General features: G+C 43.7%; 1 protein-coding gene across 1 annotated transcript in view; it reads left to right on the top strand.

The window, feature by feature from the left end:
• SMCHD1 (structural maintenance of chromosomes flexible hinge domain containing 1) overlaps positions 1-2661 on the top strand; it is a 1156633-nt gene extending 1153972 nt beyond the window's left edge. Inside the window, 1 exon segment of the mRNA XM_029591083.1 lies at positions 982-2661. Within this exon segment, the coding sequence (XP_029446943.1) occupies positions 982-1078 (97 nt within the window). The 3' untranslated portion in view covers positions 1079-2661.
• The last annotated feature ends 24046 nt before the right edge of the window (positions 2662-26707 follow it).

The following is a 26707-nucleotide window of genomic DNA, read 5'->3' as shown; positions in this document are numbered from 1 at the left end:
AATTGTGAGTAATACAGCATAAAATGTTTTAATAAATAAAACTAAAAGTAGATAAAACAAAGGGACCAGGCAGGATATACCCCAGAGTATTAAGGGAGTTTAGGAAAGTTCTTTAGAGTCAGGAGTAGTTCATAAGGACAGGAGATAAGCAGAGGTGGTTCCTCTTTACAAAATTGGCAGTTAGGATTCATCTGAGAACTACAGACTGGTTAATCTGACTTCAGTGGTGAGAGAAATACTGGAATCACAGCTAAAACAAAGTTTTTTGAATCCAGTAGATTACAAGATCTGAGATAGCATGGACGTCCAGTGCCATCTTGTGCTCCTACCATGTGACAGGGCCAACCAATGGCACCGGTAGCCCCTGTGACATAGTAAGGGCAAAGGCTATCGGTGCCATTTTGAATACTGGCAGCTGATGGCCCGAGTGCAGAAGATCGCTCCAGGACCCCTGCTGGACCACCAGGGACTTTTGGCAAGTCTTGGGGGGGTCAGCCCCCCCAAGATGGTGCCGGCTGTCCATTGCTCCACCCATGTCGGAGGCTATCGGCACCACTTTGAATACCGGCAGCCAATGGCGTGAGTGGAGGAGATTGATCCAGGACCCCCACTGGACCACCAGGGACTTTAGGCAAGTCTTGGGGGTCAGGAGGGTGGGGGGTTTATTTGTTCAGGATTCGTTGCATTCGTGGGGGTTTGCCATACGTTTCACGAACCCACGAATGCAACAAATAGGGACCTATACATTGTGGATTGCGCATTCGTTCACAACGAATGCACATCCCTACTAATTTGTCCTCTCTACAGAAAACACCTGTTACGGATAAGCAACTTTGCTTTCCCTATTGTAATACTGCAAAATTTCCCTATTGTAATACTGTAATACTGCAAAGTTTTGTGACAAATTCGCAAAGTTTAAAGTGTGCAGCAACTTCAGAATATTCTGATAACTTAAATGATGGGGGTTTTTTGTTCACATAGCTCAGAAGAATGGATTTCATCTCCCTTTAAGAAGCAGCTGTTGATGCAGACCCCCACATCAGATACAAATGGAAGCTTACGGAAGAGAAAGGCATAGAGTGATTTATTGAAAATATGTGAATAAGTTATGATTAAAGATTAAAGTTTTATTACATATTACTATAAAAATGTTTATATCTACAAAAGTTGGATGCATTTTTGTTTGGAGAATAAATATTTAAATTTAGTAGCTTGATTTTTGTACAATTATTTCTAAAATCTTTTGAAGACTTTGGAGGTTTCTGAATGTGAAATAAAGCTTCACATCTGCCCATAAATTGTTTTATTGACAGATAACATTTGTCCTTTTTGTGTTATATGCTATATTTTGTGTATGAAAAAAATGTAGAATGTCATATATCAGTTTGTAAAATATCATACATTCCAAAAATTAAGCACAAAGATCAGAGTGAGCATTTAGCATATTTCATACTCTTGTTGCTGAACACCATCTTCTCAGTGGTATTGTGACCTAATCAAAAGACTATTAAAGACTAATATTTTAAACAAGTGTAAAAGGCTGTTTTATGTCAGTATGACTAAGTTTTCCTTTTCCAATGCAATAATTCTTTCCACTATATGAAAAACATGCCAACTCTGAAAGTTAGAATCTGGTCCAAAGTTTTTCTTTTCATATTACATCACTGAAAAATCACCAGTTTCCTAAGGAAAGAATAAAACCCCACATATGGGCCATTATTTGTTGCATCACAATTGGATCTTCCCAAGCTCTAGAAGTTTGAGCACACGCAGTAGTAAATGTGGAGCTGTTAGAACCTAAAAAAGTCAACTTCAAACAGCATTCTTTTTGTAACCGTGAGAAGTCTATGCTCTACACATTTGAACACCTGTTCATCCAAAACAAAAGCACAAGACATCATGAAAACATCTACTGTTTAAGCATTGGTACTTGATTGACTGTGCCATTGTTCATACTCAGGAGAGGCAAAGATGTCCACTTCAAGTGAGCTATGCTATGAGCTGCTAACAACTACTGAACTTACCAGAAATGTATCCACTCTGTCATATCCATCAAACTGGCTCCTATACAATAGCTGTAGAAGAAGTGATTAAGTGAGAAGATCAATATTAATGGATTCAAGCACCCTGTTGATCAAAATTACTTTTTCTTTTTACACTTTTCTCATGAAAAAAAAAATTAAGTATCTCAGCAGTACACATACAAGGCAAAAAGAACATTTTAAGTGGATTGGCTCAGCAGATTCAAGCTTCCTTCAGGAGAATGGGAGTTGAAGTCAAGAATTTTCATTATAATATATCAACTGGAGTTATCCATAAATAGATCTTATGTTGAATCATTAAAATGGAAAGATACAGTGCTATTAGAGGAGATAAAGAAAATACAAGCTCGAGCAGCATACTCTTACTCAAGCATCGAATCAACAATTTTTTGTATATTTTTCCTTCTTGATATGTTCCCAAAAGTCATCCTAAAAATCAGAACTCAACTAACAGTAGTAATTCTTACATCTCCATAATGCCTGCTCCAGTCTTGGTTTCTAGATCTGTTAGAAATGACTATTGCCAGACCAATTTGGCTTCCTCTTGTCCCAAACATTCTCGAGGTCTATTATGGTGTCCAGTTATGACATCGCTTGTGCCTGAAGTCTTGGAAACTGATAGTAGGATGTTAAAAATAAACTTATTCTGCAAATGTTGCAATGATTTTACTATCTTCTAGAAAATTGTCTAACAAAGTGTATTACACTATAGGGAAAAGATTTACAAACTGCTGTATATAGAGAAAGTTTTCATGAGTGTCTCATGGAATAATCTGTTAGAATTCCTTGTTAAGGGCCTGAAAGTTACTTAACTGCAATTTAGATCCCAGTCTGAGGTTGTGGTAAATTGCTCGTATACTGACACTGCAAGGCAAGATGGGCATATTAGCTGTTTATTAAAAAGGAGAGGTTGTAGGCTGGGATCTTCCAATTTCCAAAAGCAGCCCCCTGGAACAGAATGATCCTCTTATGAATCTTTAGTTTGCGCTGTTGCTGCTTTTCAAGCAGCTACAGGGCAAACTAAATATTCTTAAGAGAGAAATCTTCTCACACACAGATACTAGGTTTGTAAAGATCACAAAATGTCAGCAAAAATTGGAGAGTTCCTATTTTAATCTATATTTGTCATGGGCACTAACCTCAAGAATAATGTACAAATGTATTAAAATAAAGATATGCAGAGAATGTTCTCAAAGGGCCCCATTAAAATGACTTTGGCCCTTTTGAGTACAATCACTCTTTACATTTCATTTATGTTCTTATCCCTTCCCAAAATTAAATGGCTGCTGTATAATTTCTCTGGACTTACCACTGGGGAAGACCCACTGACCTCAATTACTCCTCCTTGGTATGTAGCACATTTCCTTCAGAGCCCCTTTCAACTCCAATTTCCTCTCCATGCCTCCCATCCTTCATCTTCCAGACTGCCTGGCCAGAGGGATAATGTCTCATCTACCAGCATGATCCTAGTGCCTTTCAAAGTAAAATGTGATGCTGGATAGTGGCAGAATAAAACTAGATGCCAAGCTAGTAAGGGTTAAGCCATGCTACTCTGCAATTATAGGGAAGGGGGGTGGTATGTGCTGTGAGGGTTGGAAATGGAAGGTGGGTCCAGAAGGTTGGTGTTTTGTAGAGGGCTATCAGAAATGGAAGAAGGGTCTGGTAGATCTGTTATGTGAGGCTGATTGGAGACAAAAAGGGGGTCATAGTGTTCCAGGGGGCTGCTTTTGGAGATTGGAAGATCCCAACCCACAACCTCTCCTTTTTAATAAACAGCTAATATGCCCATCTTGCCTTGCAGTGTCAGTACACTAGCAATTTACTACAACCTCAGACTGGGATCTAAATTTCATATGCTACAAATGCTTATTAAATTTAGCTCTGTCTGGTGGTCTTAGTAAATGCACAGTAATGATTCATGTGCTCATTTACTTTGTTGTGTATGCAGCCCCATTAAATTATAACACATCCATATATGTGCTTAAAAGTGCTAGACTGGTCTTTAGAAACCAGTAAATTCCAAACAAACTATGGTTTTATTACAGTATAAATCTACAAATTGCACGACAGTCAGATTGCAATATGTTTACTTACAACAATCTAGTTAGTTGCATTCATAAGGGATCTCCCAAAAGTTAAATGCAAAAATATAGATTTGTTTACTAATCCTACCAATAATGCTTGCCTTCAGGCCCAGATAGACCACATCTGAGTCCTGAAGCTAAAAATGAAGGCAGGGAGATGAAGACCAGTCAGAAAATCAGGATATCTTTGTGATGTTTCCTTAGTCTCTTAGTCTGGCTCATAATTATCAGTCACTGGTGACATATAGATGAGCATATACTATACTTTACTGAAAGTTCTCCATGGTTATAAGTGATGTGTAGCTGGGGGGGGGGGGAGATGTGTATTGGGCTACTTCTCAGAACTTTGCCACTTGGCCTTACTCTGGAGGAGATGTGCCATTGTTATGTCTTCAGCAATGGTCTGTGTGTGCAGCTTCTGTTCATTCATTGAATAATAAGCAAAGGTCTTGTGTGAGCTCTTGGAGGTCTACACATATTACACTGTCTGCAGTTCAGTCATTGTTGACAATTGCTTTTTCACTACTGTTAGCAAACTCAGTAGTTGCTCAGCTTCTTTCAGCTTTCATTTTTATTGGTTCAGTAGTTAGCATGATTTGTCACAGAAGTCTCTTCAGCCATAAATTTTGGCCCTGTAAAGCTAAGCACTAGAAACAATATACTGTATAATATCACAAATCTGTCTGAATGACACAGACGGAGTCTGAGAATTATAGTCAGTTAGTCTGACTTTGGTGATGAGTAGATTAATAGAATTGCTGCTAAAACAGAGGATAGTGCAGTTTCTGGAATCCAAATGGATTACAGCAAGGCTCCCCAAATGATGGCAAGATGTAGCCCTTCACTGAATTTCATCTGGCCCTCAGCAGCAATGACAGAAGTAGCCTGACAGGCCTGCAGTGGTAGGAGCGCATTCTGCCACTACCACCAGCTCAAATACTTGAAGTCAGAAGTGCAAGTGGCAGCATGCAAGAGTGGCATGTTCAGAATATGCCAGTGCAACTGATTGGTTGCATTTTGCATTGTTGTTGATAGTGCTGCTTATGCAGATGAAGGCACTTGAGCCAGAGACAGGGACAGAGGCTACAGTAAGATTTCAGCTGCTATGGAGGTGGTGCAAGCCATAGAAGGAAGGCACGTGGGATACCAAGCAATGGATTTTGCAGAGCTGCCAGGTAAAGGTAGTGGTTCTTGGAGCTCCCAACTGTATCACAATGTCTTTGGAGCTGGGGGGAAGGAGCATAGGCATTGCCCGTCATTGTTATAATCCTGATAAAATCCAAGTGTCTGTTGATCATACCATGAATCTGGCATATTGCAAAGGGGAATGAGAGGAGGGGAAAAGGAAGGAGAAGCAGGGAAAAGAGATGATAAAGAGGAAGGAAGAAGAAAGGGAGCAAGTTTGCATGGGGGTTGTGAGTTAGGTGTATCACAAATTCTCACAGGACAAGCAGGATGGTAGTCCTCACATATGGGTGACATCACAGGATGGAGCCCAATCACGGAACACTTTTGTCAAAGTTTCTAGAACTTTGGCACCTACTGGGCATGCCCAGCATGGCACTAAACCTGCAGCCAGCAGTGGTCCCCCTTCAGTCTTCTTTTTTCTGCTCAGCAGTAGCCACGCAGGTTAAGGAGCTCCAAAGAGATTCCTGACAGGAATTTTCCTCACGGAATTACTAAAGATTTCCTACCCCACAGGGGTCCCTCCTTTGAATTTTTGACTCCGCGGTACTCCGGTAAGTTTTTACCTGTTTTCTGTCTATTCCTGTCGAGTTTGGCCCTCGCGGCCTACTGGCCGTCGACCGTACCACGGCTAAATTTTTCAAAGGCCATGGCGTCGGGGTTCCGTCGGTGCCCAGACTGTACTCGCACCATGTCCATAACAGACCCGCATAAAGTCTGTGTAAAGTGTCTCTGGTACGAGCATGATGTCCTGACTTGCACCAAATGTGCCTTAATGACACCAAAACGTCACAAGGCCAGAATGGAGAAAATGGAACTTCTCTTCCGTTCTCAAACACTGATGCCGTCTATTGCATCGACGTAGTCTGAACCGGCACCGTCCACTTCGCGCCAGTATCGGCCACCGACTGGGGACCGTCCAGCGTAGACGACTTCTCGGCCTTCGACTACCTCTAATCCCCCTCAGAACCGAGGGGATCGTAGAGAAAAACATCGGCATCGACACCGGAAGTCTCAGACCATCGAAGAGGGAAAATCATCGACCTCGCCATCGTCCGAGCTGCCATCGAAGAAACCCTGTCCAGAAAATGCACTGACCCTTTCTGCAACCGGGTCACCGAGGCAACCCTCACCCGGATGGGTATCGGGAGTCGCGATTCCGCCTTTAACAGTGGTCCCTCCGGCTAGGTCTCTGCCTCCTTCTTCCCTTCCGGAGCCAGGGCTGCTTACTCCAGGTCTCTGTGAAGAACTGGACCGGATGGTTCAGGAGGCCATCGATAAGGCGATGCACAGACTCCAAGGTCCCCCGGCGCCGAAATCAGTGCCAGTCGTAGAATCGACCATCGATCCCATTCCGGCAGCATTGGCACCGCTGCTTTCGAAGATGGAAGCGCTCATAGCCGCTTTTCCACCGATGGATCCTGGGTCACCGATGGCTCAGGTGCCTTCCCTGCTTACCCTGTCATTGGGAGGGGAAACACCGTTCCGCATTCCTCCATCGGGAGTCCTTCCGATGCCTCAACCATCGATGCTGATGCGCCCATCACGTCACAGATCCATCCATCGATGCTCTCGATGCCTTCATCGGTGCCTCCAGTACTTCCCTCGATGCCTTCAGATCCTAGACCAGGACCTTCAGGAATACCATCGTCCCATCCTTCTCAGGTTCCTACAGGGACAGATGCTGATCCCTATTACACCTGGACTGATGATTCATCTCAAGACACCGATGATTTACCATCGCCACCTTCTCCTACTGAAAGTAGGAAACGTTCTCCTCCAGAGGTCTTGTCCTTCATAAATTTTGTGAAGGAAATGTCTGAATTGGTTCCCTTCCAATTACAGACTGAGCAAGATGATAGGCACCAAATGATGGAGCTGTTACAATTCCTGGATGCTCCCAAGGAAATAACCTCCATCCCTATTCACAGGTTCTTTTGGATCTCCTCAAAAAGAACTGGGAACACCCTGGTTCTGTTACTCCAGTCAACAGAATAGCTGATACCACTTATTTGGTCCAGTCAGCCCCAGGATTCCAGAAACCTCAGCTGGATCACCAATCTGTGGTTGTAGAATTTGCCCAAAAGAGGGCAAAAAGATCAAAACCCCACTCTTCCTTTCCCCCAGGTAAGGAACAGAAATTCCTGGATGCCATTGGCCGGCGGTCTTCCAGGGATCAATGCTTATCTCTCGGATCGCCTCCTACCAGCTGTATATGACCCAGTACAACAGGATCTTATTCAAGCAGATACAGGACTTTGCAGAGTCCCTGCCTCAGCAATTCCAGGAACAGCTTCAAACCCTGGTACTCAAGGGTTTCGAGGCAGGGAAGGATGAAATAAGATCCTCTTATGATATCTTCAACACCGCTTCCAGGGTATCTGCAACTGTTATTTCGGCAAGAAGATGGGTCTGGCTTAAGTCTTCGAACTGGCGCCCTGAAGTACAAGACAGATTATCTGATCTGCCCTGCATAAGTGACAATCTGTTTGGCAAACAGATTCAGCGGACGGTGGCGGAACTCAAGGACCTTCATGAGACCCTTCGCCAGCTCTCTCTGATGCCCTCTGAGTATTCCTCCAAACAGCCTTTCAGGAAGGATGCTAAAAAGTCATTCTTCCATCCAAAGAAGTCCTATCCACCACCATCTAGAACTCGTTCCACGAGACCTTTCCAAAAGGCCCAGTCTCATCAATCGCAGAAACAAAAGCCGCAGGCAGCTCCTCAGCTGGGCCCTTTTTCTGGCTTTTGACTCCTGCATAGAGAGCAGCAGCCAGTTTCCACTGCCTCAGCAGCCAGTTTCCACTGCCTCAGTTTCGATTGTGCCATTTAAACAACAGGTGGCACACGATCACCTCAGACCAGTGGTTCTTTGCCATAATCTTGCAAGGTTATCACATGAACTTTCTCTCCATCCCACCAGACTCCCCACCTCTACCGACGTGGAGAACATTCGACCACTCATTTCTCCTGGAGCAGGAGGTCTCCCTCCTCCTTCAGTCCAGAGCAATAGAGCTACTGCCCTACTCCCAACAAGGCCTAGGATTCTATTCCTGGTACTTTCTAATCCCCAAAAAATCAGGCGACGTTCATCCAATTCTGGACCTACGTGCCCTAAACAAGTACCTCCACCGAGAAACGTTCAGGATGGTGACCTTGGGTTCCCTCCTTCCCCTTCTGCAAAAAGGGGACTGGCTCTGCTCTCTCGATCTCCAAGACGTGTACACACACATTCTGATAACGCCATCTCATTGCAGGTTCCTGAGATTTCTGGTAGGCCCCAAGCACTATCAGTACCGAGTGCTACCATTCGGCCTGGCATCTGCACCACGAGTCTTCACCAAGTGCCTCGTAGTAGTAGCAGCCTTTCTCAGGACTCAAGGTGTTCATGTCTACCCCCATCTAGACGATTGATTGATCAGGGCTCCCACTCAGCAAGCTGCTCTGTTGTCCCTACATCTTACTTTACACACTCTGATTTCACTAGGATTTCTCATCAACTACGCAAAATCCTGCTTAGTCCCATCTCAAACTTTATCATTCATACTGGCAGACCTGGACACCTTGCAGGCAAAGGCATTTCTGCCTCGACAGCAAGCTCTCTCTCTCATCTCTCTCGCACACCAGCTACAGTCTCAGCACCACACGACTGCACGCCACTTCCTCATCCTATTGGGACACATGCTGTCCTCAGTACAGGTTACCCCTATGGCCCGCTTGGCCATGAGAGTCATGAAGTGGACTCTAAGGTCACAATGGACTCAGTCCATCCAATCTCTATCGACCACTGTCCACATCACCGACTTACTTCGTCAGTCTCTAGCCTGTGGAAAAATCAGATCAATCTCCTCCAAGGCCTGCCCTTCCAGGCTCCAGACCCTCAAATAATTCTCACTACCGATGCTTCCAACCTCGGCTGGGGAGCCCATGTCGCCGATTTGCAAATACAAGGAACTTGGTCTCCAGAGGAAGCCAAACACCAAATCAATTTCCTGGAGCTGCGAGCAATCAGATATGCTCTCCGGGTATTTCAGGATCACCTATCCAACCAGGTCATCCTCATTCAGACGGACATCCAGGTGGCTATGGTGGTACATCAACAAACAGGGAGGGACGGGCTCCTACCTTCTGTGTCAGGAGGCTGCACAGATATAGGCGGAGGCCCTCTCCATTCGATGTACCTCAGGACCACCTACTTGCTGGGAGTGGACAACGTGTTGGCGGACAAGCTGGTTTTGGGTCGGCTCATGAAACTACCATTCGAGCCTCTCCAATCCTGTGATCTTCGCTATCTCTCATGGAAAGTGATCTTTCTTTTGGCAATAACATCAGCTCGCAGGGTTAGTGAGTTACAGGCCCTAGTTACCTTATCCACCTTACAATAAACTTCTGCAGGACCGGGCAGTACTCCGCACTCACCCTAAGTTCTTACCCAAGGTAGTATCGGACTTTCACATTAATCAATCCATTATACTACCTACCTTCTTTCCCAGGCCCCACTCCAATCCAGGAGAACAAGCTCTGCATACCCTTGACTGTAAACGGGCTCTAGCGTTCTATCTAGACCGTACAGCTGCCCACAGGAAAAGCACTCAATTGTTTGTCTCTTTCCATTCCATCAAATTGGGGCAGCCTGTGGGTAAGCAGACTCTCTCCTCCTGGTTAGCGGACTGCATATCTTTTTGCTATCAGCAAGCAGGCATTCCACTTCAAGACCGTGTTAAAGCACACACTGTGAGGGCCATGGCGACTTCAGTAGCACACCTAAGCTTGGTGCCGCTTCCTGACATTTACAGGGCTGCTACCTGGAATTCTTTCCACACCTTTACAGCCCATTATTGCTTAGACAAAGCCGGAAGACAAGATTCCATCTTTGGCCAATCTGTCTTGCGCAACCTTTTTGCAATTTGACGTACCAACACCCTTCCACCTGTCCGTTAGGTTTCAGGATGCCCTCTACCAAATTTCACCCCAGTCCTAGTGCCTATTGCACATCTGGGTACATTTGGTGCATTTCTCGGACATCCTGAGCTCAGTACTCACCCATATGTGAGGACTACCATCCTGCTTGTCCTGTGAGAAAGCAAATGTTGCTTACTTGTAACAGGTGTTCTCACAGGACAGCAGGATGTTAGTCCTCACGAAACCTGCCTGCCGCCCCGCGGTGTTGGGTTCATAACGTTTTCTTATTTTATTTTTCGGCACTTCCTGTAGCTTTAAACAAGACTGAAGGGGGACCCCTGCTGGCTGCAGGTTTAGTGCCATGCTGGGCATGCCCAATAGGTGCCAGTCAAAGTTCTAGAAACTTTGACAAAAGTGTTCCGTGATTGGGCTCCATCCTGTGATGTCACTCATACGTGAGGACTAACTTCCTGCTGTCCTGTGAGAACACCTGTTACAAGTAAGCAACGTTTGCCTACCCCATCCTGCCAACCATCCTCCCTCCTCACCCCCTACTTCCCTAGAAACATAGTAGAGTAATGGGGGAGGCAGGAGGCAAATAATAAAAGTGTATATGTCATGTGCAAAGGTTTGTACCCCCTTTCAGAAAGTACTTTGTAACACTTCCTTTAGCAAAAATGACAGCTTACAAACTTTTCCTGTAACCAGCTAAGAATCTGTTTGTGCTTTTGGAATTTTTTCCCACTCTTCTTTGCCAGAACTCTTCTAGCTCAGAGATATTCTTAGGTCTCCTAACATGCACATGTGAGAATTCTCCACAGATTTTCAATAATATTCAAGTCTGGGGACTGCAAAGGCTAATCCAAAACCTTCAACTTTCTTTCCTGTAAATACGTTTTGGTTTATTTTGAGGTAAGTTTTGAATTGTCTTCTTGCTGAAACATCCTACCTCTTTTCAACTTCACTTTCTTCACTGACTCTGGGAATTTAGCTTCTAGGATATATTGATATTTAGTTGAATCCATTCTTCCTTCCACCTGCACAATATTTCCTGTGCCACTGGTTGCCACACAACCCCCACAGCATAATAGATCCACCCCATACTTAATGGTTGGCAAGGTGTTCTTTTCTTCAAATGCTTCACCTTTATTTCTTCATATGTATCTTTTGCAATTGTGGCTGAACAGTTCAATTTGTGCTTCATTAAGCCAAAACAATTTATTCCAAAAAGTTTCAGGATAATTATGGATTTGTTTAGCATACATTAGACCATGACTTTTGTGATGAGATCATAGAAAAGGGTTTTTTTTTTCAGACAACTCTCCCATGCAGGTCATTGTTGTATATACAACACTATATTTTAGACCTATGGATAACTAATCCAGTGTCAGCTAAACTTTTCAACAGGTCATTTTCAATGACCTGTTGAAAATTTGTAATAGGTCATTTGTAATAGGTCATTTTCAATGACCTATTACAAATCTGATCGTTTTCAGGCAGTTCTATTAGACATTTTTCTTGGTCTTCCAGATCTTGCCTTGACTTCAACAGTTCCATGTAACTTCCATTTCTTAACAATGTTTCTGACAGTTGAAATTTCTAGCTGTGAAAGCATTTAATAGAGATTTTTTTATAGCCTTCCACTGTTTTGTAGGAGTGACCTCTTCATTTTCAAATGCTCAGACAGATGCTGCTTAGAGGAGCTCATGGTTGTTGAAAGTTTACAGAACAACTAACACAACTTGAGAGGTTAGAAAAGTCAGTGTTTATTCAACCATGGCATTGTCTTCACCTGACTAAATAAAAGCCTAACAAGTCAATCAACATTTTGGTCCTCATTAATTGCTTTTTGAAAAGAGTAGTAATGACTCAACTGGAAGACTGTCCAAACTTTTGCACATGCCATATTCACTGTTGTTACTTTCAATCTGTTAAAATTAGCAAATAGTAATTTTGCATTAAAATGTTGTTTAACTTTGTACCATGTAGAAGTTGTGTCGGCTTCTGTTCACTTAGATAATTCATTGAAAAATTAAATTTAACCAGGGGTGACTCCAGGCCAGGCCCTGTAGGGGCCTGGCCTGGAGTCACTGGCATCAGAACCAGGCCTTCAGGCTGGGTCATGGCATCTGGCCTGGGTTCGGACCGGCGCCCTGGTGTCGGAAACTGATCTCTGAGCCAGGTCATGGTGTTGGGCCTGGGTCCAGGCTCCAGCCTGGACTGAAGCCCACATGTTGGGACCTAATCTCCAGGCCAGGTCATGGCATTGGGCCTGGGTCCAGGCTCCAGCCTAGGCCGAGGCCCTGGGGCCAGGTCGCAGCATCAAGCCTGGGTGTAGGCTGTGGGTGTTAGCCTGAGTCTGAGCTGTGGCTTGGGCTGAAGGCATCAGGCATCAAGAATCACCCTCCAGGCCAGTTTGTGGCATGGACTTGGGTAGGCCCAGACTTCGGGACCCAAGACCCATCCTTGCTATCAGATACCCCTGACAGATCAGGTAAAAAAAAAAAACCCCCAGTGTCGCACTTGGGCCAAGGCTGCATCCCCTACTTTGGCCATTGGCCTATGCTCTAGACAAAGCCCCAGCTTTGGGCCTAGGCTAAAGTGCCAGTGTCATGCTAGGGCATAGGCCATGGAACCTATTTTGGGCCTCAGTCTACACTTTAGGTGAGTCCCCTGACTTCGGGCCCGATCCATTAATTTCAAATGAATGCAACAAATAAGGTTTGTTTCGTTTGGGGGATCCCAGTTCATTTTGGGATTCCCCCAAATGAAACAAATTGCCCTTATTCGTCGTATTTTTTAAATGTATTTGAAATTTGATCATGTAATGAAGGGAAGCAATACTCTGATGTTTAGGGGAGGGAAGTAAGGTAAACAGCACTGCCACCGTACAGGGAAGCCAAGGAGAAAAAAGAGAATTGGAACTAGAAACAGTTTGTGGTGGGAAGGGGAGAACTCCAAAATGTGCAAAATCCATGGTGAACACTTCTACTGCTTGTTTCATTATGATGGTGTGTTGACTTTAATGGCTACTTTGAATTACTGGTTGAACTACTTGCCAGTTCACAAAATACCAGAAAAAGCCAAATAAGGGTCCTGACACAATAAAAACAGTTATCAAGAGTACCTACAAAAAGCCAGTATATACCTATGAAATTGTATCATAAATGAGTGCACAAAAGGTAACATGACTGACTACAATGCCAGTTTTGACACATGGGCAAACTTACCTAATCATATACCATAAAAACAATTGTATTCAATCTAGATACCAAATGTCCATAGCTAAATCCTTATGAAATTTATAATTGAGCAATCAAATTGTAGTTTATAATTTTTAGATTTGTTTGTAAATGCGATTAAAAATATGCTATCAACAATTCACAAAGGTCATGAAACAATAATTTGTTTCAAAGAAACTTATCTGTGGCAATGGTGACATTCAGTTTTCCTCCTGGATCTGGTCTGGAATAGTTAGGATTTTAGCTATTTTAATGCTGGGAGAACATTTAAAATAGAAAAGGTACAATTTGGCTGACTGACTGTGTGTGCAGGATGGGGATGGCCAGGAGTTGGAGCCAGGAAGAGAGGAATGCATCTGGTAGCCCTGTAATCAGTTCTTCTGAACAGCTAATTATCAAAAGGGGAGACAGAAGTCTGTTCTCTGAGGCAATAGAGAGACAACTCTTCTTGATTCATAGCCAAGTTACATTTAAAAATCCCAACAAGGGACAGAGGAGCCAAGAGCTGAGAGACTGTAAGATTTCCTTTCCAGAGATATCCAGATCCAGGAGTACATGGATGGATCACCCTCCTAAGAGACTGAGGGGATCATTTATCAAAATGCGCTAAGGTGTTTTTGCATGCGTTAAGGGCTTATCTCATGGAAAAGCCCCGTTAACGCATGCGATAAGCCTGTACTGCATGCGAAAGTGTCTTTAATGCATGCGATAGCACCATATCGTATGGTGCGATGCAAATTTGAAAAAGAGGAGGAGATAGGGGCAGGGAGTGGGCTGGGTTTGCCAGTCTGCGAAGTGCTATCACACAGACTTAACACCAATTTTAACTACACCTTTTTCAGTAGTGTTAAGCCATGCGATAGCTTGTGCTATGGGGCGGTAAGGTTTTAGTGCATTTCGCGATGTCTCCTGAAAGGCCTGTTTTAGTAGATTTGAAGCTCCTGGAGCACCAGCCTAGCCATCTGGGGAGGGGGGGAGAGAGAGAGCCTAACCATAATGCCCTCTCCTTAGATAGGTATTTGTATCCCTATGGGAGGCCCATCTAGTAACTCGAGGTGAGGTTTAGGTATTATTGTACGGGGTTAGGGGCCACTTTGACATTTAACGTGAGACTTACGAACAGAACAGTGGTCTCTTGTGAAGATTTGATGACCTATGGAGAGAGGAAACTCACCCCAAGATGAGATTTGTTCAATGTTCTCTCCACCTAGCTTGATGTTACCCAGGTAGAGAGTCCCTCAAGCTAGGTTGAGAGAATCTTGCACAAATATCATCTTGGAGTGAGTTTCCTCACTCCGAAGGTCATCAAATCTTCACAAGAGACCCGTTGAATGTCAACGTGGCCCCTAACCCTCTACACCAGGGGTGGGCAATTCCAGTCCTCGAGGGCCACAAACCTGTCGAGGTTTTAGGATATCCTAATGAATATGCATGACATAGATTTGCATACAACTAAGGCAGAGTGCATGCAAATCTCTCTCATGCATATTCATTAGGGATATCCTGAAAACCAGACTGGTTTGTGGCCCTCGAGGACCGGAACTGCCCACCCCTGCTCTACACTAATACCTAAACCTCAACTTGAGTTACTAGGTGGGCCTCCCATAGGGATACAAATACCTATCTAGGGAGAGAGCATTATGGCTAGTCTCTCTCTCTCACTCACTCACCCACCCACCCACCATTAACAATGGTTCCCCAGTGGTTATATGTGGGAAATACAACAGGTATGGCACTTATCACAAAGTCTGAAAATGTTATCGCAATTTGCGCTAACTTAGCTCTTTGCATAGGTAATTAGCACAAATTGTGATAAACTGTATATTAGCATAAAACACACCCTTTTGCTATTGCATGCGATACTTATCGCATTTTGAAAAATCCAGGCCTGAGTTAAGATTTAAACTTTGCACAGAGAGTATTTTAGCAGAAAATTTTCTTGCTTTTTATCACAAATTCAATATCTCATCTTAATTGCTTCAGCCTTTTAGCCAAAATCAAGCATAAACTCTTATGTTATAACCACTGTCCACGGCAGGCTCAGCTCACCTCATGTCTTGCCTGGTCCTCTACCTCTGGTGCTCTCGCGGTAGTGGCCATTCACCACTGCTGCGTTTCTCCCGGCTCCCTGCATTCCACCTGGCAGCCAGGATGCCACCGACCAGCGCTCCGATCCTGGGCCTCTCTAGGCATGCATGCATGCGCTACCTGCCCTGCTTTTAAAGGAACCATGGCGGGAACTCTGGGCTCGTCCCCACCTGATGAGATCATCGACCTGGGATATTTAAACCTCACCTGTAGCCTCCACTAACTGACTTGGCAACAAGTTTCATGGTTCCCTTTTGGTGCCATACTTCTCCACAGACCGATTGTTCCTGTCATCGGATCTCTGCGCTTCTCCTTCCGGGTTTTTCTCTCAGCGCTTCCTGCTCCTCGGGGCCAGGCTCAGCACAACCTATACGAACCCTCTTGCTGCACTCCCCATTCTGCAGGCCTGACTCTGCGCTATCTACTTGGACTCTGCCTCAGCGCCCCCTGCTCCTTGGGGTCAGCTTCTGCGCAACCTCTATGGGACTCTGCCTCTCAGCCCTTCCTGCTCTGCGGATCCTGGCTCAGCGCAACCTATCCTGGACTCTCTTCCAGTGCTTCCCACTCCTCGGGGCCAGGTTCAGCGCCAGCCTTCTAGTGAGTTCCATTGGCAGTGCCTGTTGCTTCTGGGAATCCCCCACAGTACTTCTCCTTGCGGAACATGCTACATGGCCTTCTCTCTCCGGGAGTGGGCTCAGCGCAGTACACCTACAGACTGTAGAATGATTTCATTGAAAGAGCAATTGAAGAATTATTTTCTTGAAGTATTACAAATGTCATCTGAGAATCTCCCCATGGTTGTTAATGCTTACTTTATAAGCAGTAAAGATCAAGCTATAACATCAGCCTCAGTAATACAGGGAACATCTTTGAATGTAACTGAATTAATTGAGACATCGTAAAGTTCCCAAGTTGAGAAGAGAGGAACTCTTCTAGTAAAATTTGCTCTTTCTTCGGAAAGAGATAAAGTATTGAAATTATTTCTGTTAAAAAGATCCTCTCTTTCCTTGGGACAGAAAATATGGGTATACCCCGATGTATCTACAGAAACACAACAGAGACGGAAAAATTTTATGACTCTGGCTAATTTAGCAAGAACATTTGGCATTCAAATAATGATTAGATTTCCGTGTAAGTGTGTAATGCGCATAGATGGGAAAAGGTATGTTTATTATGACCCGGAACATTTGGAAAAGTTTTTGGAAGAACGTAGAAACCAGAAGGAGGGTAGTAGCACTTAAAATTCATCTTAAATCCAAGGTAAATTGGATTTATAAATATATTCTGTAATTCTGTAAAGTTATGTTATCTGATGTTAAATTTTTGCTTAAACAAGCTCCCCAAATAGTGTGGTAACTAGCAACAAGGGGAAAATCCAGGATTTTGGCTGGGTATGATTTACTTGTTTATTGTTTAATTTGTGATGTGCCCTTGTTACCTAAAGAATATTCAATGGAATGTTGAATAATGTACTAAATTTTTAAATTGCTGTAATGTCATTAAAATTCATAAATAAATAATTTAAAAAAAAAAGAGAATATTTAAGTGACTCAGCCTTATATTATTTAAATACCTGGTCTGGAAAACAGAGACCTGAAGTAAGTGTATAAGTATAGAGATAGAGAGTGAGAGTGTGTAATTTCTGTAAAACACATGGAAGAAACTGCAGAAGCAATTCCTCTGTGCATAGATAGTGAGAAGGAAATTTAATTTTTTTTTTATTTCATTCACTAAGCTAGCCCATTCCAATAAGACTCCTGGACAACAGTTTGAGGGAACTCAAATTAATACATTTCTGGAAGAGACTGTCAGTGGTGCCAGTATAGTTAGGAGTACCCTATTTCTGTTATTTAAAGCTTATTTAAGCACAAAATCAAGCAAGTGGACTACTTTCCCCAATTGGACCCTGCTGACAAGGCCCCTCCATTGGCTCAAACTACGATCTCTAACATTGGTACATCAGCGGTGGAGGGGACAAAGATTGACTGCAGAGCAAAGGAAACAGCCAAGTGCAAGCATCCCAGAACCAACACAGTCTAGCTAGACTAAGGAAAGACTGAGATATCACCAACACTTACACAAGGAATCCTAGAAAAAGAGACTGAGATTATCGTACTTACCTACCCGGATTTAAATATTATAAAGGGGAGAAAGAGAACATTTACAGAGTTATCATATACAAAAGAGACATAAAGGGAGTACAGTAGTTCTTTAAAGAGAAAAGTGGCCAACTTATCTGATAAGTACTCTTTTGGGGTAATGAACTGGTTCTATTCCTTTACATTTTTTCTTTTAATGTGTAGATATCTATTGAAATATAACAAGAAAATTGTTAAACGTTGATCCTGATAATGTTATTGCTATTGCATACTTGTTTTTAAAACTTGCTAAAGTGTAATAAATAAAAATGAATGCTTTCAGTTATTTACATATAACTGCATTCCATTTAAGTTATTTGCATCAAGACTCTGCCTTCCCTCTCTACCTCTGGGTGACTGCCCTGGGTGGTTTCTGTCCCATATTTCTTTGGAAGATGACCCAGAAGAAAAAGAGCAGTCACATTTTACCTCTCTCATTCAGTGCTTTGATAACATTGTTAGTGACCCTCTTATTAACATCCAAAACCCTATTAAGTGCTATTTTTCATTCAGCCACCAAAGTGGAAGAGTCATTGCCACAAAGTGTCTGTTTGGTGAGAAAAGGAAATGATAGAGAAAGGTTGATTGAAAAGAAGAATGAGGAAATGGAGTCAAAAGAAAATTACAAGACTAAGGATGAGAACAGTGTAATGAAAAAGACATGTAACATGTAAAAAAACCGAATTATTTTTAATGAAAATACCTGCTTTGGGTCAAACATGTTAAATATTTTCCTTAGAACTACAAAATATGAAAAACTCTGGCTCATCTGGTCCTATGTGACTAATAGGGTCATTCATTAAAATGCGTTATGGCGTTAACGCACACGTTAGTTATGTTACCGCATGGCACAAATGCAAATTTATCAAAGGGGTGTGATTGGGGAGGGGTTTGGGCAGGATTAATAAAATGAAGGGCAATATCCCACATTTTTTACGTCTGAAATAACTACACCTTTTTTCCTGGCGATAAGCTGTGCGATATGCCCGAAACAGATAAATAGGGTCATTTTCAAAGGTGTGCTAACCCATTATCGCGCATGCGATAACGCCTTAGCATGCGCGATAATGGGCTTATCGCGGCGGTAAAATTTAAATTAGGGGAAGGGGTGGAGTTAGGGAGGAGTTTGGGAGGGGTTTAGGGAAATAGGGTGGCGGCACCACTGCCAGGGGGTAATGTTTTGGACATTATCGCTGGCAGTAACGCGGGAAATAGCACCACCTTTTAGCATGGTGCTATGGGGGCAATACTGTGCAGCACGGCCGCACTGTGGCAGGCGAAACTGCAGCGCCGAGATGTGGCCAGCTGCACACTAGCGCCTCCCCGCCTCTTTTTTCACCCCACCCCCTTTACCGCAGCAGCTCATCATTCCGCAGAGAATGATGAATCTAGGCCAAAGATTGCAAATTGCATTTTCGCCATTTCTGGGCTGGGGGGGGAGAGAGAGGGAGGGAGGGAGAGAGAGAGCGCCTCTGGGGAGGCCTTCACAGGATTCAACTATTTGCATCACTATAGGAGGACAGCTAATAACTTGAGGTGAGGTTTTGGAGTCATTTGGAAGTCTCACAAAGATGAGATTTCTACAATGTTCTCTCACCCTAGCTTGATAGTACCCTGTTATAGAGACCATCAAATCTTCACTGAGGTGTACTGTGCTGTTCATACATCTCACTCTGCATGCCAAACTGGCCCCAAAACCCTAAACCTAAACCACCACCAAAACTTCACCTCGAGGTATTAGCTGACCCTCCTGTAGTTATATAAATAGTTGGCTACTATGAAGGCCTTTAAAGAGTCTCTCTCTCTCTCTCTCACTCACTCACACTCCACAGCTTGCAAAATACAAGTGTCACGGGGTATGAAAACTTTTAACGCACTCCACAGTACACTACCTATGTGTGGCTCCTTTTTCTTACCACGGGTGTTATCCATGCAAAATTATAGCATTTTGATGAATCTAGGGGTAAGCAGTTTGCAAATTATTTTACTTTAAAAATGATTTTATTTTTTGTATATATTTTATTATATATACATTTGTTAGCTTTTATACCGTATTATATGTGTAACTCGCTGCATTCCATTGAATTTCAATAAGCATGTTTATGATTTGAGGTGGTCAGCACATCCACCTTCCCCAGCCAAACCCAGGCCAGTGCTCTCTCCCCCTCTCCCTTTTCCCCTGACCAATCCCTGCATACTATGACCCCAGCACAGTTCCCTTTTCCCCCTTTTCTATCTTTGAGACTGCCGACTTCCTCCAATCTGTGTCAGTCACCAGAGCTAGCTTTCTCCAACTCCCAGCCTGCATAGCCATTGCAATTTGTAGTAAATTTCAGGAATTCCAGCTTGAATTCCTTTATTAGTTTTGCTAACAGCTGTCATAAGATCTGAGACTATGCTATAAAGCTAGGCAATATGGCTGTAGCAGCTAAAGGCAAGACAACCAAAGATGATGTACAGATGCTAGGAAATAAATAAATAAACCTTAGATGTTAAAGTTTACCTTATATAGAAATAAGAAAGGTGTTTACTGTTTAAATTGACTATTGTGAGTTTATGCATAGGTATTAGTTAGGAATTTAGTATTAATTACAGGAAATTAATGACCTTGGAAATAGAGTATGAAATACTGACTGCTGATTTGTTAAATGCTTATTATCAATATCTCTGGCTCATGTATAAAGTATTAATTTCATCTGCACCACTCAGAAAGCTTGGGTTTTTGGCTTTTCACTATTCCTAACTGCCTTCTGCCTTTCACTTATTATTACAAATTTTAAGCTGAATTTTAAAAGCCTGATGCACGCATTAATAAATTGGGCTTGCTCGTGCTGAGCGGATTTTAAAAGCTGCCTGGATACCTGCATAAATGCTGCAGCATGCACATCTCGAAAGTTTTCAAAAAGGGATGGGGCTTGGCCATGGGCATGGACGTGGTCTGGGCAGGTCATAGGCATTTCAGGACGTGAACCTGAAATGTGTACATAAAATCTTACGTGAAGTGGCACATGCTGAGGGCTCCTACCATGTAACTCTATTCCTGCAATGGATGATACATAAGTGTTGGTGCGCACATGTTATAAAATACCAGTCCCACACGCACATGTGCACTGGATTTTCATGTCCGCGTGTGCATATATGGGCAGGTGGCCTGCTCTGCGTGCGCAGGGTGGGGGAGGGGGGATTTTTAGAAAAATAGAAGTGGTGACGCAATCGGGCCTCCCCCAGTTCCCTCCCAGTCCACTCCAATTAAGGAGCGTATTGGAAGGGAACTTTCCTATTCCTAACCCTATCCTTCCTAGCTCTTCCCCTCTCCTCCCCTATCCCTAAACTAACACTAACCTTCCCTATTTCTTTTATTTTTATTCTTATTGCTCCTTGGGAGCAGAAGTAAACTCCATGCGTCTGCTGGCGCAAGCTTCCTGGGACAGTGGCTAATGGCACCGTCCTGGCCCGCCCCTCCCCACCCAGACCACAACACTAGCCCCATCCCTTTAGTAGGGGCCGAAACGCCTGTGTGTAAGGAGGGTCACGTGCATGACTGGGCCCATTCTAAAATGCAAGTGGCGCAAGCAATGCACGCGTAACGCGTTTTCACACACACGGCCCTTTTAAAATCTGGCCTTTAATGAGCCAGGAAAGAGATTCCTCAGTAATCTAAATAAAGTTTGGGGGCAATTTTTGGTTCAGCCTAATCTAGAGTTGAATTTTTTCTTTTTTTTGCAGAGACTACTGCTAAATTACAGTTTCTGAATGCTGTCTGTATCTATCTCTGCCTTCTATTGTTAGGGTTTTTCTCCAGATCCTCTCTGTCTCCCTGTCCTTTTCAGCCTAAGACAAAGTTTCCCAATCAGTGTGTATGGTACGTGATGTGCCCTCAGACCTGATCAAGAATGCCATGAAAAAGTCGCCACCTGGACACTGCATTTAAACGTAAGTAGGAGCTCCTTTCTGAGAACATTATTATCATGTATGCCTCTTCTTCCTAGCTACAGCGTGAACCCAAGAGTGTGGTATTTAATGGACAACATGCATGGATAGATGGGCCCTGCTTTGTGTGGTACACATGTACACAATATCTCATATTCCTCCCCTTTTTGAGGACTTCTTTGAGTCCTTCCAACCTCTCTCCTATATCCAGACTGAGGGGATGATTCAATAAAATTGTGTAGAAAGCGGCCGGGAGTCCAGGAAACGGACGCTTGTTAGTTGAATGTCCGTTTCCTGCACCCTACTGTCAAGTTTTTTTTTTGTTTTTTTTATAACTTGTTTCACTAAGGTTTTACTCCTACTTAATATCGCAACGATATCAAGTAGGAGGAAGTATAGAAAAGCAGTTTTTTCTGCTTTTCTGTACTTGTTTTAAATACGCTCAGCTGATCGCTAAATATGTGTCTGAGACGCACATTTTTATTTTTTGCATCGGAGTGAATACCTAATAGTCTTATTCACATGCATTTGCATGTGATGAGCGCTATTAGATTCACTCCGTGTGGGATCCGCATTGAATAGGCGCTAATCCCCTTATTGCATTAGGGGATTGATTAGCGCCTACTCAACCCACGTCCAACTGCGGGTTATACAGTGCGCTCAGCTGAGTGCATTGTATTGCATTGGCCCCTGAGTGAGATGAGGACTGTGTTCACTGAGCACTGAATGTTACTTACTCTGAGTATTGGGAACAGCTCTGGAAGCCATATGCAACAGCCAAGGTAACTAACTAAGGGACAGATTCATTCACTCTTTTCTTAAGAACATAAGAACATGTCATACTGGGTCAGACTAAGGGTCCATCAAGCCCAGCATCCTGTTTCCAACAGTGGCCAATCCAGGCCATAAGAACCTGGCAAGTACCCAAAAACTAAGTCTATTCCATGTTACCATTGCTAATGGCAGTGGCTATTCTCTAAGTGAACTTAATAGCAGGTAATGGACTTCTCCTCCAAGAACTTATCCAATCCTTTTTTAAACACAGCTATACTAACTGCACTAACCACATCCTCTGGCAACAACTTCCAGAGTTTAATTGTGCATTGAGTAAAAAAGAACTTTCTCCGATTAGTTTTAAATGTGCCACATGCTAACTTCATGGAGTGCCCCCTAGTCTTTCTATTATCCGAAAGAGTAAATAACTGATTCACATATACCAGTTCTAGACCTCTCATGATTTTAAACACCTCTATCATATCCCCCCTCAGCCGTCTCTTCTCCAAGCTGAAAAGTCCTAACCTCTTTAGTCTTTCCTCATAGGGGAGTTGTTCCATTCCCCTTATCATTTTGGTAGCCCTTCTCTGTACCTTCTACATCGCAATTATATCTTTTTTGAGATGCGGCGACCAGAATTGTACACAGTATTCAAGGTGTGGTCTCAGCATGGAGCGATACAGAGGCAATATGACATTTTCCATTTTATTCACCATTCCCTTCCATTTTCTGTGTATGGGCAAAACCCTTAGGGCCAGATATTAAAACATATGCGAGGGCATAGATTTGTGCGCGCAACCCAGCGTGCACAAATCTATGCTGGATTTTATAATATGCGCGCTGCCGCACATATGTTATAAAATCCGAGGTCGACGAGCACAAGGGGGTGCACACTTGTGCACCTTGCACGCTGAGCCACGCAGCCTTCCTCCATTCCCTCCGAGGCCACTCCAAAATCGGAACAGCCTCGGCGGGAGCTTTCCTTCTGCCCCTCCCTTCACTACCTAACCTGCCCTTCAGCCCTACCTAAACCCCCCCTTCCTTTAACTTCTAAGTTGTGCCTACCTCTGGGCAGGTGTAGGTTATGCGCACTGGCCGACGGCTGGCCCGCGATCCCGGGCACAGCGGCAAATGGCCGCTGTGCCTGGAGGCTCCGGCCCCGCCCCCAGCCCGCCCCCTGACTGCCAGCCCCGCCCACTCCCCGCCCCCGTTTTCAAGCCCCGGGACAAACGCATATCCCGGGGCTTGCGCACATCGCTGAGCCTATGCAAAATAGGCTCAGCGCGCGCAGGAGGCTTTTAAAAGGGTTACGTGCATAACCCTTTTAAAATCCACCCCTTAGTGAATCAGGTGCTAAGGCAGGTCCCCGCATCACACCAAAATCTCCTTCCTTCTGCAAGTTTACATAGAGGGAGCTGGTCCATTGTGATGGGTTCATGTGTGTCTCTGCCCCCTACCTCCTTTTGTTTTAAATTTTAGAAGAGAACATAAGCTTGGTCACTCAACTTGGTCCCTACTCTGTGAAACGGAAGAAAAAAGTGCCTGGTTCTGTTATAAAACCATTATTTTTTGCTTTGCCTTGTGATAAAATCAATATTATTCATGAAACAAAAATCTTCTCAGTAGAGGTTGTACAAGACATGGTCACCAAGTACTCGGGAGCCGTGCATGATTCCTTTATACTTAGTCAATCATCCATGTTTGAATATTTTGAAAACTGTCTCTAAGGTGACAGTTGGCTTGTAGATAAGATTGATGCTTCTTTCTATACTCCCTCTCTGGCTATGTATTTCCAGCAAACAGCATTGATACAGGGGGCTATCAGGGATGTGACAGCATCAGTGACATGGCAAGGGGCTTATACAATTAGGTCTACAAGGCATCGTGCCAGGGCCTGGCTTTCTGTCTCCATGCTGGAGAGGCCTGATAATGTTGCATGCCCAAACAATGCACTTGCTACAAAGCTCTATGTGTGACCAGGCGTTATACACTTTAGGCAAGTGGCTTTTCAGATCCTCCCATTTGGAGCTGTTGAAATGTCACTTGTAAATCAAAATATTTTTGTGCCCACCATACTGGGACTCTAAGATCAAGTGTGCCCTGTTAGTGATCCAACAGCCAGGATGTCAGCCATAATTTGTTTTGACCATTACACAGGTTAAAGAGAAGCTGGGGGCTGTGAATTGTGGCCTTATCATAGTCAATGTGTCATGTCAGACAAATGTGTTTCTCTGGAGGACATACTGATGAACAGGCAGGGATATGCACAATCATACCACCAAGTTGCTGTATTTCTGCAATGACATGTATGCCAGATGTGATGGACAGCTTCAGTGTAGGAGGAGTGCTAGAAACAGGTATTGATAGTTTGTCTGTGAGTGACATGGACACATTGTGTAGGAACCCCAGAAACTGTTTCCCATTCAGGTAGATTAGACATAGCATAAGCAAGATCTATTGTGTACATATAGTGTCATAGTTAAAGGCAGCATGGAATTTGGACATGGACTTTTAAGGCTCATGTCAGGCTAGAGCCTAGCCTCTAGTGTCTTACAGTATGCAGTGTGTTGGCAGCGAGAATACAAAGTCACAGTGGTGTGAAAGATGCTGCCGTTCTCTCTTTGTCGCAGCAGATTCCAGATATGGTTGCAGGACATGGCTTCTCACACCAGTCACAATTCCCAACACGCCAATCAAGATGAGGTACAATGAGGCCATATGTTCTACCCATTCTGTCATAGAATGCCCCTTCAGATCTCCCCCAGGATCCTTCGTGTCCCTCCACAGAAGCCAGAGAGACCACATGAACTGGCAGCCAGCTTCAGCAAAGTGTCATACAACACTGCTTTGCTTGTTGTCCTCATTTACTCCTTCCTCTTCCATGGAAGAAAGCTGAGTAGAATGTTTAAAGCTGGTCTCATCTCTATCTTTCTTTTTACTCACTGGTCTTCTGTCTGGGTCGGTGTGTCACTGAAACCACTTAGGCCTTGTTAGGCCATATATTCATAATGGAGCAATAGGTGCAATAGACTGTAGTAGACAAAGTACACACTAAATAAACCTAACACAATGACATATGGCAGGCCTAATGATTTCATAGTGATTGTCAGTCAAAAAGAGTCACATCTCAGTCTCACCATAGCCATCATGTAGGACAGCCAACACAGTGTACAGAGCTTCCCATAGCTTGCACCTTCTTGCTTGACTCCGTTATGCCTTGGATCCTGTCCTAGCCCATACATGTTGGCGAGATAGTGGCCTAGGTATGATGGAACTCCAGTAGGGCCTAGGATATGGAGCCAAGTTCTCTTGAAGTCATATAAATCACAAATACTTCAGCTGCTTAAAGGCACAACCTAAAGCTACAATTTGACACTTACAATCATCAATCACAGACTCTACATGTTACAGCCTGATTTCCTAGCTGACATCCATGTGCATCTGAAGATATCCATATGTACTTCAGATACATAGAGTCACATGGGCCTGCAAAGACATAGGTGTTAGCAATGCCTCAACTGTTTCTGAGGCAGTGCTGACATTGGAGTGCTCACCTAGCAGCCCTTCACTTATATCTTTTGGAAAGCACATTTCAAAGATAGTGGCAATCCAAAACTTATCACAGGTCATTGGAGGCTAGCATATCTCATTGGGGCTGCACACAACCTTATACACCTGCTACACCTAGCAAAGAAAACAGTCAACTCTCATGTACATATGGTGAGGACCTTGAGTTGTCATGTTGATTATGTTAGCTGCTGGGGGAGGTTAGACAAGGATGCTAGTATGGCTCTCTGAAGGCTGGTTTGGGAACAGGATGTTGTCGTGCCTTCACTTGTAGTAGAAAGATACTTCAGAAATGTATAAGTCAGAGTATATTTAGTGATGACTACAATAGCGCCCACATGTCAACTAATAAAAGGTTCACCTCACAGAACCCAAGGCAAAGCTGTGTTAGAAGCTATTTCCCTATCCTTACATGTCACAGGTTGCCATTTAGAAATATAGAGATGTCAGTGCGCTGCATGGCCCTTTGCCTTTCTAGCTCAGGGTTAGTCATGTTGTCCTGCTTTATGTTGGTACTTAGAATAAAAACAGAGTAAATTATTTGTTCAAATTGGTAGTAGCAGTTAAACTCCTCATCCTATCCTGGCCACCCTTAAAGCACATAGGAGTCCCAGAGAGTGAAGCTTGCAGAATGGTCATTTTCAAGCAGAGTCATCATCTTTCTGGTATTTATTGGTCTGAGGCCCTTGATTGTCCACATAGCTGGAAAGACTTGTGGCCAACAGAGCAGAGTAGCTGTCCTAGAGGATAAATCT

The sequence above is a fragment of the Rhinatrema bivittatum genome, chromosome 2 (genome assembly GCF_901001135.1).
Source record: "Rhinatrema bivittatum chromosome 2, aRhiBiv1.1, whole genome shotgun sequence".
NCBI lineage: Eukaryota > Metazoa > Chordata > Amphibia > Gymnophiona > Rhinatrematidae > Rhinatrema > Rhinatrema bivittatum.
Note: the sequence above shows the minus strand (reverse complement) of the source record. Positions and strands in the feature narration are given on the sequence as shown.